We start from the raw sequence: 16,468 nt of genomic DNA, 5'->3' as shown, positions 1-16,468 counted from the left end.
TAAAGAAAAAGATAATTATTTATTGCACCTTCTTTTCTGCTTCCTGCACCTCCAAAAGGATCTTAACAGACGAAAACCCAAGCAAATCCTAGCCATGAATCGTGCCCCACCTTCATCGAGCTACCCAACCTCAAATCAGACCTTTTGTAAGGGAAACAAATTCTCTTCATTGCGAGAGGAAGAGGGTGGTCCCACCTTCCCTCTCTGCGTGTGGAGTCCTGGCCATGGGTTCTGTTGAGTCCTTCCTTGAGAGTTAAGGCTTCCCAATCTCACAATGAAGAGCTCTGGCAATGGCGCATGGTGCTTCATGTGGCAACAGGTCACGAACCACCTTGTTTTTTAACCTTCTAGAATGATTGTTTTAAAAGCAAAAAAGGAAGTGCTGAAAGGAATAGCCCAGCTTGGAAGGTGGGAAGAATTCCTAGGTTGGGAGAGGCCCAAGAGATATAAAGTCAGATTTCTATGAAGCACCGTTCTTTACTAGAAGGTCTACACAAACTAACAAGAGTACTCTTCTTACATGGAGCGGTAAGGATGAATGTCTGAGGAGGTCTTGGGTCTTCTAAATAAGAATAGCATACTTGTGATAAAGATTTAACTTATTAATTAGCGAAATAGCATGTAATAAGTCAGAGTATCTCAGGTTCCACACATTATGATCAAACTAGTTAATAATGATGTTACTATTTTTAAATATAGTTATTTTACCATTATAATTTGTATTAAAAAAAATATAATTTCTATAGTTAATAGTATTTTTAAAAATGCATTATTTTCAAAGATAAAAAAGACAAATATTGTTTAACAAACATAATAATTATAATTGTCAATTCTTTCCTACGTTGCACAAATACCGAACTAGGGAGGAAAGGAAGATAATGTTCAAGAAAGGAAAATGCTTAAATATACGAAACAAAGGCATGAAAAGGAAACGTAGGATCTTATACTTTTTTTATTTTGTTTTCCGTTAAAAGGAAACGACTGCTGGTTGCATATTTTTTTTTCAAAAAATTAATTTAAATATATTAACAGTGTAATTTTTTTTATACCGTCGTTTAATTAAAAATTATTATATATGATAAGTTTATTATTTTTACAATAATTTTCTTAAAACTACCCTCATTTAGTTAATAGTGTAAATTTTACTTTAAATATAATAGTGAAACTAAAAAAAGATACAAATGAATGGGCTTTCGAGGAAAGGTAAATGGGCCCGTTATGGTATGGCAACTGTTAATCAGGGTATTGTTATTTTGTTAATGGCACTATCCATGTTGGTACCCTTTAGTCATATCTCAAAATTGTCCCTTGAGAAATTGCACAATGGAATTGAGTTTTTGTTCTGCAATTGGGATATCATTTTTCAAAACAAAACAAAACAAAAAAAAAAACACAAGGAAATCATATTTTCATTGTGGATGAAAAAAACCTTACCAAGAATACTGAGTAGGAGAGTTGGGTGTGAGGGTTAAAGGGATTTTGGTGCAAGGGTTAGGGAAGAGGGGAAGGGACAAGAGAGAGACGTTGGAGGAAGGGGGAGGGTGGTGAGAAGAGTGGGTAAATGAAAGGAGTGGGGAAAAAAATCACAGGACACTCTTATATATTCCTACTACTTTTAAAAAAATAATAGTGAGTATAGTAAAAGGGGAAGTGAGAATATCAACTCCCGGGGCTGATGAGCCCGCGTAACGCTTGGATGTGGTTATAGAAAAGAGAAGAAAGAAAGAAAAGCAGCATTGCGTAGGTTAGGTGTTACGGTACCGGAACACGTCACCTCTGCCAGCCATTTTCCTTTTTTTCTTTTTTCTTTTTTTTTGGGAACGTGAGCGCCAAGATCGGACACTTGCTCCCATTTCCTTCATTATCACAGTTTCATCCAACCATTTCTCGCAGAATTCCAGTTCCAGGTATTCCTCTCTCCTCGCCAGGGTTTCTCTCACTCTCCATTGATGCCTCTCGTTTCTTGTTTTCCTCCTCCTCTTTTTTTTTTTTTTTTTTGCAATCTTTGCAATGTTTCTAAATCTGCACGTGCTCTCTTTTGGAAAAATTCGTCTAGTAATGTGCCTATGGTCTCGATTTATGAATTTCACTGCCTAATTCCGTTTGCGCACGCTCCTTAGATTAGAATGGATTTGCGATCTTGAATTACGCGAGCGTGTCAAGATATTTATCCTCTTTTTTTTTTTTAATATCTTCGTCTCTCATTCTCACTCCGCATTTTCTAATTGTGACAGAAGTGTGTATTTCCGTGTTATAATCGAGAATTCCGCGCGTAGATGTATTTTTAAAACTTAAAACTGCACTTCCAATTGAATCAAATATAATATGAACAATTCCAATTGTTTGGAATTTGGATCATTTCCTTTTTGGGAAGTAACTATTGCTATGTCCTGTAAATTGCCACTTGCCACTTACCGCATATGTGTGTTCTGGGCTTTGTTTCTTTCTAGAAGGTGTTTTGACTAATGGACGGATATTATGACTTTACTCTTTCTTAGACACTGATGTTTGGTATAATACTGTTGCCTTGATGATGTTGATGTGTTGTTATGGATGCTCTTTTTTCCCCTTTCACTGTGGAAATGGTGGATTACTCAACGCCTGTGCATCTGTTGGAAGTGTTTTTGTTTTTCATCAGTTGACCTCCTAAAATGATGATTCCAGATATTATGATCTGTGAGAAAGGTTTTAAATTGTGGTCTATGTTTTGTGGTTTTTTTGCTTTTCTTGATATTACGTGAAATCATGAACAAATGCGGCCACATTGCTGTTGCAGACGCTTAAAAAACCTTGATATTGTGGCCAAAGTCATGGTTGTGGACCGTTTTATAAGACCTTGTTGTTTATGTTGATGTTGAGTAGTTCTGTTTCACCTTTTTTTTTTTTGGTTTCTTATTTACTTTTTGGATGCTATCTTAAAATCTGTGGACATTTGAATGCAGAACATGTGGCATACTTTTTGTGGACTGTTTGCCATCTAGCACTACACTGAGAATGTATATATATATTTTTTAATGATTCTCTCCATCAAGAGAGACTTCAAAATCCAAATCAAGATGTTGTTTGTTTCACGCCAAATGAACTACTTTATTGCATCCCTTCTTTTTAAGATGTTATTCACTATATAGGAATTAGGTATGACAGGACACAACTTCTGGTATAAATTGATGATACCAAATTCTGCTGACTATATTTTAGATTACTGGTGATGTCTGGAAATAAAAAAAAAGTTTTGTCATCAAAGTTGTGCTTTTCTGATATTTTGTATGTTGTAGTTGTTTCAAGACTGCAAGTTAGATTCTTATGATAATTAACCAAGCTCAACAACGAAACTTGTTGAGTTGAATACTTTTTTTTTTTCTTTTTCAATTGTTTGTCATTTGATATGCTTTGGATTGAATGGCTTCCTTTTGTTATAACCTTGTTAGTTTCAGAAGACTCTTCTCTACTGGTTTATATTTGCTTGTTTTAAAGACCATATTTAGGATTTTGTTGTCAAAACCATGCATTTTTTGAGGCTATTGAATGCTTCAAATCCTTCCTTCTCCGCATGTAGTTCATGCCTTTAAAATCATTGTCAGCATTTATTCATTGGAATGTGTCTGCAATTCCCCATTGAGTCAATGCTATGAACAGTAACTACTAGTTCTGACATGAAGTCTTTCACCCGGTTTGGGTTTTTCTTGGGCCCTCAGGTGTTAGGAAAAGAAGTCATAATTGTTTGTTTTTGTGCAAGGGTTGAACTATACCAGGCATCCCATCAAGAGCCTACAACCTGACCTATTTAATGCTTGGCATGTCTTGTTTAGCAAAAAGGCTAGGCCTAAGCTTTTTACAACAGCAACAACAAAGCCTTATCCCACTAGGTGAGGTTGACTACATGGATCACACGTCGCCATTCAGCACGGTTAAAAACCAAAGGTTCAGAAATATTATTCATTCGGCTTAGGCTTTTTAAAATGCTTTTTTGTTTAATAGGTAAGATTGCAGGCTTTTAGAAAAGCCTACAAGACTTGATGGGCTGGTCTGTTTATAAATATTAGAGTATTACTTTTAATAAAAAAAAATAATATTTGATGCATAATATTTTAACAACTATAGCATTATGCTTCTTACTTTAGGTGGTTTTAATGGATATGAAATGCAATATGTTTGTGGTTTTAACTATTTCGTGCGATAGGCCCGTTAGCCTATAAGTCTATTAGCTTGTTTAGCGATAGGCACTTTAGCCTGTAAGTTTATTGTTCCTTTCAGTGATAGGATCATTAACCTATAAGCTTATTGGGCTGTTTAAAGGTAGTACCATCGGTCTTTTTAAAGCCTTGATATGAAATGAACCTTTAGACAGGTTAATAGGTTAGGCCAAACCTAAAAAATGTTTTGTAACTATTTAATAGGTCAGGCTTTGGCCAAAATATTATAAAGCAGGTTAGGCCAGGCCTAACTTGGTCTGGCCTATTTCTACCACAATTTCTGTCACAAAAGGGAATTGCATTCTATCCTTTTCGGATGGTAATTTCTCATAACTCATATCAGAACTGGTAATCCATTAGTTTGGGTTTTGTGACAATGGATTAACTTTCACAATTCATGATTTGTGCTGATGGAGATTAATTTTCTTTCCTAGCATTAGAAAATAGTCATGAATGCAATTTTTAAAAAAATAATTTATAGTTTATGTTTCATTTATATCTTTTTCCATTCACATAGTTTTTTTGGTTCATTAATTATCATCTAGTTAAGATTGATTTCCTGGTTGTGTGCATAGTCTGATACTGTAGTTAAGGACATCTTGAACAGTTTCCACCATTAAAATTGTAGTGTGGTCATAAGGAAACTCTAATCTTATGTGAATGAGCACTAGATACATTAAGTGTATTATTACTTGCTGAATTTAAATATGACACATCAATTGGTGCTCAACTGCTCAAGTATTGAAAGTAAAGGATATTTAAAATCATGATATAGAAAAGTCAGAAGTGTATCATAAAGTATGCAACAATTTTTTTGTGCTGATTTACCTTACGGTGGATGTGTGGTAAGACTCGACAGGATAAAATTAGAAACGAAGCTATTAGAGAGAGGGTTGGAGTAGCGCCTATTGTAGAGAAGATGGTGGAAAATAGACTTAGGTGGTTTGGGCATGTAGAGAGAAGACCGGTAGACTCTGTAGTGAGGAGAGTAGACCAGATGGAGAGAAGACAAACAATTCGAGGCAGAGGAAGACCCAAAAAGACTATAAGAGAGGTTATAAAAAAGGATCTCGAAATTAATGGTTTGGATAGAAGTATGGTACTTGATAGAACATTATGGCGGAAGTTGATCCATGTAGCCGACCCCACCTAGTGGGATAAGGCGTTGTTGTTGTTGTTGTTGTTGTTGATTTACCTTACGTGCTGCATGACCTTTTTTGATGAAAAAAAGTAGATTTTCTATCATCGTAGTTAAAATCGGGATTAAAATTGTAAAATCCAATGATTTTACAATTTTAATCGCACTCAGATTAAAAAAACTAACATGCCCCACTGCCGGAAGGCTCCTCACTCCACGAAGGTATGGGGTAGGGTCATTTATGTAACCTTACCTTTGCATATGTAAAGAGGTTGTTTTCGGATTTGAACCCATGACCAACAGTCACCAAGGTGCAACTTTACCGCTATGTCAGGGCACGCCCTCCATCCAGCGATTTAAGTCATATGTAAAATCCTTATTGAGGTAAATCCTGATTTAAATCCCAAAATCGGTAAAATCCATCAATTTTCTGATTTTGATGGTGGCCCATTTAAACTTTTTACCTGCACAACTTTTTGCTGACATGGTTTGGTTTTTACTGGCCCAATTTATTATTTATCTCTCGTGAAATCATCTAACATCACGTGTGCATTTTGTTAATTTGGTGAACTCTAATCACCGTACAAACTGATTCTACTCCGTTCTCCTATAATCTTCCTCTGTTTGCTGAGTTGTTGCTGTTCTTGGTTCGTTTTCCTCTGTCATGCTTGCTAGATTAGACATCTAGATTCTAGGATTTGAGTATTTTTGTTTGCTTTGTGCTTAAGTTTGATGCATTGTAATGTTCTGTTTTGTACTTGACTACTTGTTTGTTAAGTTTCTTTCTACTTTGTGGATTATGAATATGATGCATGAGATCTATGGTATATGGATTATGAATTTTGTAAAATCCTACAATTCGATTTGTGGTTCCCGTTTTAAGGTAAAATCCTGATTTTAACTACCTTGGTTTCTATCATTCCTCTTCTAAAGGATGATGGATCCACAAGTTTTCTCTGTATACATTTATATGATTTTCATTATAGTGCTCTACAATATGGTGCTTGTTTTATGTATTTGATATTGTCATCCATTTATTGTATTCCAATTACAAAATCGAAACTTGGATGCATAAAATCAGGACATTAAAAGAAAAGAAGCATGTAACGACAGAACTGAGTGAAATTCAATGGGACATTAAAGTCACAGTGGTTTATCCTTGATGGAATTTATATATTAGATCAAGACTGATGTCTGGCAGCGTGGATGCACAAATCAAAATGAGAAAGATTGAGTGAACTCATTGTTCTAGCTTTGTATTGTATGTTTCATTTCCATGGGATGTTCAGCTAATGTGTAATAGGAATAATATAGATGGATTGGTTTTACAAACTTTTGGTTTGATTTGTATTTGTTGTCTTTTCTAATGATGGTACTTATTACTTAATCTTTGCATGCTAGTGATGGTACTTATCAGATGATTTTTTTTTCCTTTAATATTTTGAGTTATGGATCCTGAATTTCTCATTGCCTCATGTTTATAATCTTTTTCCCAATTTTCTGTAATATGTTGTTTTGTTGTTTGCTGTTTTATCTTAGTTGTGTGTTATGTTGCATGTTTAAATATGGTGAAGAGCTTATGATAGAATTTCCCGGTGCTTTTATGCCCTCTATTAGTTTGGCGATGAATCACATGATTAGTGCTAATTGTTGTCAGCAGGGATAACATAATATCGTGTTTCTACTTATTATTTATTTATCTTGATTTAGTACTTCCATTTGTGCCTTAGATGTAACTGCAAAAGTTGTGGAGAATGATTGAATCGCTATTATCTTTTTACATGCCTTTGTTGCTTAAGACCTTTATTGATGTAACTGTTAAAAATTACTACGAAGTCGTATAAATGATATCATGTCAATCTAGACATTTGATTTATTGTGTTTGGAATGATCATTTTAATTTATTATGCTAGAATTTCTCTGCTTTTTAAAAAGATCTACTATGATGATTGTCTTTCCTTGATCAGTTTCAGGTTCAGTTTGTTGATGGCTAAAGTTGGTAAGTTGCGGAGCAAGGCTCGAGGTCACAGGCCAAGCCCACATCTTTTGTCTTGTGAAAGAAAAAATCTGAAAGATGTTAATGTAAGGAAGAGCTCTTCTAAAGCATTGGAGAAGAAAGATTGGGAAGATGCAACCTGCTCAGTCTGTATGGAGGTCCCCCACAATGCTATCCTTCTCCTTTGTTCATCTTATGATAAGGGGTGTCGCCCATACATGTGTGCCACTAGTCATCGCTATTCAAACTGTTTTGAACAATACAAAAAGGCATATACGAAAGCAACATCTGTTCAAAGCTTGCAGCTAGAAGCAAACAATTCCAATATTGATTTAAGCACAGGTGAACCTAAAGACGATACTGAAGTTCCTGAGCTTCTTTGCCCCCTTTGTCGCCGGCAGGTGAAAGGTTGGACAGTGGTTGAAGTGGCACGGAAGTGTCTGAATGCGAAGAAAAGAAGTTGCATGCAAGATGATTGCTCTTTTGTGGGGAATTACAAGGAGCTTAGGAAGCATGTTAGGTCTAAGCATCCATTTGCACGACCACGAGAAGTGGACCCACTAAAAGAAGAAAAATGGAAGAGATTTGAGTGTGAAAGAGAACGGAATGATGTGATTAGCACAATTTTATCTTCAACACCAGGGGCTATGGTACTTGGGGATTATGTGCTGGAGCCAAATGACCATGCTTTTTATAGTGACGAGTATGATTCTGATGAGGAATATCTAGAGGATGATTTCTTCTCGGTGAGGTCCATTGGTTTGGGGAGAACTGGCCACTTTTTGCCAAACATCAGGTATAATCAGGACCGTGCTGCTGATAATTTTGATGTTGATCATTTTGGTTTGCAGAGTGTTGCATCTACAGGTTCTGCGGCTGTCTCTGGACGCGGACTCCACAGGATATTGTTAGGAAGGTCTAGAAGACGACGGAGGCATAGGATAGCAAATGCAAGAAGGTAAATTCAAATATGAACTACAGAAATGTGGGGAAAGAGCTGTTCTTCTGCAAATAGTATGTCAGTGATCTTGGCATGGCTGGTTTTGTTGCTATGCCAGAGCATTTTATAATTTATTTGGCAGATTATAGCAGTTCATCTCATTTATAGATTGATATGGTACCACCGTGACTTTCCCTGTTTTTATAAAAAAAATTAAATAGACTGTACAAAAGGCAATTTTAGAGTGCTCATTGCGTCTGATTTCTAGGTCTAGGAGATGCAGTTCATTATGATTGTTAGATCCCATAGGTTGGACTAGTTATTATGCGGTCATGCAAAGTGGTGAATTGAACACAGGTGGCATTTAGGGACAACAAGAAGACGTCCCATATAATTTCATTTTGAACTGTTGCGTTATTCTTCCAATGTATGATTTACTTTCTGTATGTACAGGTTGAATTACTGAATAATAAATCATACTACTATTTGATAGTGTTAGGAATACGGAATGTCCTGTATTATGCAGGCCCTTAGACCCGCCATTGTTATTCGGCTTTCCAGAAGCAGATGTTTAGAAGCCTGTCAAATACCGGCCTGGAGATTATTGTTGTAGTTATCATTTTGGTAACTTATTTGGTTGTTATCTTTATATTTTAAAATTTCCGTTTTGGTTGCAACATTGTCCAAACCGTCAGTTTCACACTAATGTCGTTAGTGTTGTAAATTTTAAAAATAATTGAATTTAATAAAGTGATGGTTTTTAACTATTTTTTTTTTTGTTAAATTTCTGAAAATAATAAATCAGATTTTAATCTCAAAACCCTAAAATAAACTTCCCCAAACCTGTAGCCCACTCTTCTCTTCCCCAGAAACCCTGCTCTATCCACATCCCAACCTAGTAGCATCACCCTTGCTTCCAAATCCTTACACGCCTCCAAAGACCACTCTTTCTCCACACTAATACAACTTTTGCCCCCACTCTGATCGAGCATTATTTTCCAAAAAAGGTTGACTCAAATTTGTGCATTGGTATTAGCTTTAAATCCAAGTTTTTTTTATTTTTGCAACTATTGGTTGTCTTGCCTTTTTGTGCATCCTGTATCCAAGCTCCAATTTCAAAATTTTGATCGTGCATACGCTGTCGCCAATGCAGAGTAAGTCCGCTGCAGCAATGGGTCGGATCATTCAGTTTAAGTGCTTACCTAGGATGATTTTGATGGGGTTGGAATTTAGGTGTTTGAATTTTAATTTTATGCGATCTATTCTTTAATTTGAGGTTCTTTGATGAGGCTGCAACTTTTTTTATAAATTAAAACTATTATGATGGCTATTAAAAATTGTGACTTTGTTAAAATTAATTATTTTTTAAATTTAATAATTTTTTTATTAAAGAGGATGATTTTTAACTGCCATTATCTTTCACTAAATTACTGGTTTTAGTTTCAAACTATTAGAAGGACAAAATTAGCTCCTTTTTAAAACTTAAAGATCAACATCAAAATTGTTAAAAACATAAAGGACTAAAATGATAATTTTTTGCTTCCTTCTTAGACATGGTCTTAAGTCAATGTAGGTAGGGGGAGGGTATATATATATATATATATATATATAAATTAATATATGTAGAAATCCTGTATTTTTTTTCTACTGCACCCAAGTTTCAATTTGTCGTGACTCCATACAATGTGAGTGACTGAGTTGTAATTGAACTGATGCAACAAACATTCAAAAGATTATTTAACGTTAAAACACAATTTTTTTAGTGTCTTTAAAATTATTTCTTCAAAGAATCACCTTTCTATGAAAATAAAAAAGAACACTCGTAAAAAAAGTAAGGTGTTTGAGTAAACTTTTGTCAAGAATTTAGAATTTGAATAAATTTTTGCTTATTGTTTTTTTCTTAGAAGTGTGTGTGCTTCTCTACATAATCAGATGGGATGGGAGAGAGAAATGAGACTGAAAAACAAGCAAGCTAAAATTTTGATAAAACTTCAAAAGAGTATTATAATTTTTTTTAAAATTTTTGTTTTTAGTCATTAATTTAAATGTTGACCGACCCACATTTTTAAATCTTTTCTCTATTATTAGTTGTAGTCTCTTGTATCAAGAAACAACGTTCAATAATGATATAATATCAACATTGACAATGAGTGACTTGTTACATCATTAAGAAATTTGAAGTGATAGTCATTTAAAAAAAAATTGGTATATTATGATGAGGAATTAAAAATATAGTTTGATAATAAAACTACAAATTGAAATACAATCATTGTTTTTATGGATTCATAGTTAACACTTTATTTGAGGCCGACAACCCTCACTTATGAATATCAAGACACTTCTTTCATATTTTGTATTTGCATCTCATATATTACTTAAAAGCTCCCTTATCAAACCTTCCCCTTTTAAAAAAAATAAGGTAAGCATCAAAGCCCGGCAAACCCAACCTATACAAAGAGCTCTTTTCAGCCCCTACTCTGTAAAAATATTTTTTGATTTGAGTGTTCAAGTCTGTATACGTGCAAATCACCTATCCTATTATGCTTCATTATTCTCCACTAAAATCTAATGAGTCACATTAACAAGACAAATAACTTATTTACATACAAATTAAAACTAAACTCTTAATTTATTCCCTAAATTTAATTTAATAGATGTTATCACTTTAGTCCTTGAATTAAAAAATACAACTGTTAGTTTCTGAACATGTATTTCAATATTCAAGTTAGTCTCTATTAAGTCTTTTGTTAACTTTAACAAAGTATCTTACATGACACATCAACTACTTGTGTAACATACACGTGGCACATCCATGAAATCACATTACATAATGGAGAAGAAACTTATTGTTGTGGGAGGACAACTTGGCACAACAACTTCAAGCAAAAATCTGCAACATCTAGCCTCAACCTAATGCAAAAGATAAATGGTTGTGGCTATGGGAAGGGTCAGGAGAATTCTCAGTTCGCTCCGCATATCAGGCCAGATTTGATGATGGTGTTATTCATGAAGAAGATCAGGTATTTCAGCATGTGTGGAAATTAAAAATTCCACCGAAGGCCATGTTCTTTATATGAAGATTAGTTGTTGATAGATTACCTACTTGTGATAATCTCATTAGAAGAAATATTATACTGCCTGATCCATATAATGATTCTCAAACGTATATTAATCTAAAGTTTTCATAGTCTAAAAACGTAGATACAAGAATTAGAAAAATTAATAAAGCAACTAAAGTTTTCATAGTCTAATTTAGTATATTAATCTAATCTCGTTCAAATGATTCTCAAACGTATGGGTTGTAGTTTAGAAATATTGATTCAGGTTAATTGATTGAGCTTGATGAATTAATTAAAAAAAATTCTTCCAGATAATGTTAGAATTTTTCTAAAAAAAGTTTTATTAAAGTTGATTAAGAAATATTAATTCATATTTTTATGAAATTATTCTAAACATTCTTCCATATGCTGCGCTGTGGTGTTATCACTTCCTTGATGGGGGCCAAATGAGTGGTCGTGAGCTCGCCCATTAGGTAGTCTTGGATGTTTTTACTTAATGAAGAGAGATTATAATATGTGGGGTGAGAATAGCAACTCCCAGTTCTAAATAAGTTGAGCCTGGAGGTATAAAGAAGCCCAAATGTAAAACGTGGGTATTGATTGGGTGAGAAATGGGCTTTTAGATTCAAAGCAGTGTAAGGAATAGATAAGGCTATGGCTATGGCTACGGTGGATAATTTGCAGAGAGCAAAGAACAGAAGAAGATGGCACAAACGCTGGCAATGCCCGTGGCACCTTCGCTAGCTATCATCTCCAATTCTCGCCTCTCCAACACACTCTCCGTTCCCGTTCTGAACAAACCAAAGGTAACGAAGCATAATTAGGGTTTCACGTTTCGCACAGTAAGACATGAATTGGAGGTGTGTATGATTGATTGCTATGCGTGCAGGTTCAAGGGTCAAGCATCAAGTGCGTTCGTGTTGGTGGTGTGGAGATTCCGAACAACAAGCGAATCGAGTACTCGCTGCAGTACATTCATGGAGTTGGAAGGACCAGAGCGAAACAGATTCTCTGTGATATCCAAATGGATAATAAAATCACGAAGGAACTCACTGAGGAGGAGCTAATCACACTCAGGGACGAGGTCTCCAAATACATGATTGAAGGCGACCTGGTAAAATTACAGTTTTGACCTTTTTTGTTTTTCTTTTCTGTTAGTTTAATTGTATCTAGCTGCGAAATTGAAATTGAATCTCGTTGGGGGCTTCAGAGACGGTTCAATGCGGTTAATATAAAGAGACTGAAGGATATTCAGTGCTACAGAGGAATAAGGCATATTCAGGGGCTTCCTTGCAGAGGCCAGCGAACCAAGAATAATTGCAGAACCTTGAAGGGTAAGAAGGTTGCCATTGCCGGTAAAAAGAAAAAGTAAACGGCTCCTATTTTTTGTGATGTTGTTTTCTAATTGTCAATGTTGTAAGGAAAAGAATAATAATGTTTTCTATATAATTCAATTGTTTTTGTTTAAGTGTTACTTGGAAATACATGACATCCTATGAAAGTATGAATCACTCACACGGCTTGGTCGTGTTGAAAATTCAGTTCTGAGCAGACAGACTTAGATAACGTCGCATGATCTTCTTGAGAACTATTATGCCTGAAATATTAGTAATTTCACATTTAGTCTAGAAGGTGTTGGGTTTAATGGATTACTTAGTTCCTAGCCTTTTAATTGTTATGCAGTATGTGTTGTTTAAATGAAATACTTGGTATGCTTAGTTGTAGGATACTTTTTGGGGATTATTGATTTGGTAGATTGATATAAAATGCCTGGGTCCAATGTCTCGAAGTTTAGCAATACATGTTCAATCTATATGAGACTATGACACTAGTTTGCATTGGGTTTATTTTACTACTTTGTTCGTGGCTTTTATTTGGTTATGCATTATGTGTTGTTTAAATGTAAATAATTTGTATGCTTCATTGTAGGATTAATTTTTGTGTGGTAGATAGACTAATATACATTATAAAATGTTTGATTCTAGTCTCTTGAAGTCTGGCAAATTTCATCAAATTTTTCAGTCTTTTACTCTTACATTAGAAGAATTATGTTTGTAATGTTTTTTTCCCTTTGCCACTACCCATGGGAAAGTTATAAGTTGCTAACTCTATTTTAAGTGAGTTCGCTCTAATTGCTGCCTTTCTTGTTAGTTCACTGCTAATTTTCTTAGATTTTCACCAGTCCGGCATAGATGTCCTTTATCTGTGCAATTTTTATTTTATACCTGTTGGCATCATTGCATATGTGTTGTTCAATTGTTTTCATGTCTGTTGATTTCATGTTGAACATCCAAATAACATAAAAAAGGTGCTGTTAAATTATTAATCAATCACATGTCTATTGATCTCTTGTTTCACTTCTACAAAACTGAGTTTTCAGACAAAACTTTTGGGGGTAATCAACATGTCAGCCAAAATAATTTACTCTCCAAATTGAGTTCGAAGCTCGTCAAACCCAAAGCCAAACATAACATAGCCTTGGTCTCTTTAGAGTAAAGTAAATGCAAGTTCATCTTTGAGCTTGGACTTGCTTTTTTTTTTAAGAGTAAATTACATTTTATGGCACACGATATGCCCTCCTTTTTCTATCCTTACAGCAGTTTCCTTATTTTTGTTTGAAAAACATTGCAATGACACTCCTTAGTTTACACTAATCTCTTTTGATTGTTTAACAAATATGCATGGGAGGTTATTGTAAATGTTAAAAAAGCAAGAGATTATGTGCAATTTGAAAAAATCTTAAGGGGTATAAGTGTAATTTACTTTTTTATTTTAATGCTATGGACTGAGATTTCATTTCCTTAATAAATTTTGCACACTTAATAATAGTTTTTCTTCTAAAAGGAAAAGTTCAAATATTTCTTTAACTAATATTATCTCCCCCACTAATATACCGCAACAAACTGTTGTATATCAAACTATAAAACGAACAAGAGATGAAAATAGAGCTACTCTACAAAGACAAATGAATTTGTTTATCCGTATATACAAAGATAAATATATAAAGGTATAAAATGATTACACATAAAAAGTAATTATTAATGTTTATCAAGTTATGTTGTATTGAGTTTATAAGAAAAGACGGAGTTATTAAGTATTATGACAATTATTATAGTAGTTAATATAACAGTATTTTATTGATTTTCCAGATAATAAAAAAAGATTAATAAAACAATGGTACACTTACTATAATAATTGGATCAATTTGGTATTGATTACATGTTTTGTGAGCATCGTTTTTAAATGAAACAGCTTTTATTTGATCTGAGCAGTTCAATCTAGAAACAAACCTTTGATTGGCCCAATATAAAGTATAAACTGCCCTTCCGAAATGGGCCGCAACGGCATTAGTTTTGTTGAATCCAAATAATTTCTCTTTTGAAACGGCATAAGTTGAAATTTGGTAATGAAGACATCACTAACAGGGTGCTCACGACCTCACGTACCAACAGATTTTTTAGAAGAGAGTAAACTTTTCAGTGACCAATCGAGAAATTTCATTGCAATCATACACTATATGTGCCACTAAAAAAATCATACTATTTTACCGCCTTTTAATATATATTAGAGTTAACTATATACTCTTCTATTTTCAGGTTTGCAACTTGCAAGTTCTCCTCCGCACTTATGTTAAAATATACAGTATAGTTAATTTAACTTAAATCGTTTAAGTAACTTACACTCTTTGGAATATGCAAGTTTTGCATTTCACCTCATTTTTATGTTAAACTATATAATAAATTACACTCCTCTCTCTTTTTTTTTTTTTTTTGAAAATGAATTACACTCTCTTCTTTAAGAGAGGAAAATAGTACACTTTTTTTCTCCATTTTCGTTAAAAAATATATAATCTAATCCATTGAGTTTAATAACATCATTATTGAATATTCTTTTAACAGATTTTACAATAATTTTTCAGTTAAATTCTTCATTTATCAAATTATTCTACAGGCACTTGATAATTTTTTTAAAAATTTATAGTTAAATTAAAAATAAATAAGTATCATTGAAAAATATTTAATAATATAAATTATGAGATAAACTATATATATATATATATATATATATATATATATATATATATATATATATATATATAAACCGAGTTAAATACAGAACTTAAAAAGAGAATTTTGAAAAATTTAGGGATCAAATGCAATGAAATTATTTTTGAAGGACTAAAATTAATATGGGTCAATAATTGAATAATCAAAATCATATTTATCCCTAATTTTTCTTTCTAATAATTATTTTTACTACAACTACATTGATGTCGTGTCAAAGGCTCAAGATTGGGCGTCTATTAGTTTTCAAAAATATTTGTGCATGTGCCCATTTTTTTTGGGGTGGAAGTGTGTCTGTTTTCATTACTGGGCCAGGATTTGTGCTCATGCCCAACACATCGCACCAATCCCACGAACTCATTTATGTGTTGTCATTATATTTTGCACCAAAATTTAGGTTTTTTTTTTTGTCAATTGGAATTGTCATTGTTAAAACAAACTGTCTAGTCGCAAGGAGCTGACAACTCACTTTCATTTCATTGTTCTCAACCACTCTAAGGACCACAAACAAATTGCCTTGAAAAGGGTTAAAATCTAGTAATAGTATCAATCTAGTGATGCGGTATGTATCAAAATGATATTGATTTGATCCCTTTCATGTCCCAAAAGCTTAAAATCAAGCACAATCACATATCGAAAAATACATTAGACCCAGCAACATGTGGGCACAAACCAAACATCCCACGAGAGGCCCTGGACAATGTGTCGATTATTATTTATGTTGACATAAAATCACAACTATTTATGTGCCAAAGTGGGGTTCCTTTGTACTCATACTGAGAGACCTTACTCATGACATTCCTTGTCTACTTTTAAGTGCGTATATAATTATTTTTACGGTGTACATTTTAATTAGGGGGCCTCTTCTTGGTTTGATAATGATCACCACAAAAGGGACCTCAACTAATGCAAAACAAATATGTACTTCACTTAGATCAATAATCCCCGACCCCCCAATACAAAAGAAACAAACAAACGAAGGGGAAAAGAGTAGAGATTTCCTGGCATTGGGGCATTCATCTAGTTTTGAGGTCATTTGGCAAATTTCTACCAATTCGTTTTAAACGAAAGAGAGCCC

General features: G+C 33.9%; 2 protein-coding genes across 6 annotated transcripts; both read left to right on the top strand.

The window, feature by feature from the left end:
* Positions 1–1,717: 1,717 nt before the first annotated feature.
* On the top strand, positions 1,718–8,684 carry LOC100819473 (uncharacterized). Of its 5 annotated transcripts, none has more exons than XM_006578921.4 (3): positions 1,718–1,907; positions 3,737–3,921; positions 7,305–8,684. In XM_006578921.4, exons 2-3 carry the CDS (start codon positions 3,788–3,790, stop codon positions 8,287–8,289), a joined length of 1,119 nt encoding a protein of 372 aa, XP_006578984.1. In that variant the 5' UTR covers positions 1,718–1,907; positions 3,737–3,787; the 3' UTR covers positions 8,290–8,684. The 5 variants fall into 5 exon arrangements, with proteins under 5 accessions (XP_006578984.1, XP_006578983.1, XP_040871012.1 ...); XM_006578920.4 differs by having other exon boundaries at positions 7,299–8,684; XM_041015078.1 differs by having other exon boundaries at positions 3,737–5,715; positions 7,299–8,684.
* A 3,315-nt stretch (positions 8,685–11,999) lies between these two features.
* Positions 12,000–13,040, top strand: LOC100500355 (30S ribosomal protein S13). The gene is made up of 3 exons (NM_001249858.2): positions 12,000–12,132; positions 12,216–12,440; positions 12,537–13,040. Exons 1-3 carry the CDS (start codon positions 12,031–12,033, stop codon positions 12,696–12,698), a joined length of 489 nt encoding a protein of 162 aa, NP_001236787.1. The 5' UTR covers positions 12,000–12,030; the 3' UTR covers positions 12,699–13,040.
* The last annotated feature ends 3,428 nt before the right edge of the window (positions 13,041–16,468 follow it).

This window comes from Glycine max, chromosome 4, assembly GCF_000004515.6.
Source record: "Glycine max cultivar Williams 82 chromosome 4, Glycine_max_v4.0, whole genome shotgun sequence".
NCBI classification, from domain to species: domain Eukaryota; kingdom Viridiplantae; phylum Streptophyta; class Magnoliopsida; order Fabales; family Fabaceae; genus Glycine; species Glycine max.
The sequence above is the reverse complement of the archived record's forward strand: the minus strand, read 5'-3'. Positions and strand labels throughout refer to the sequence as shown.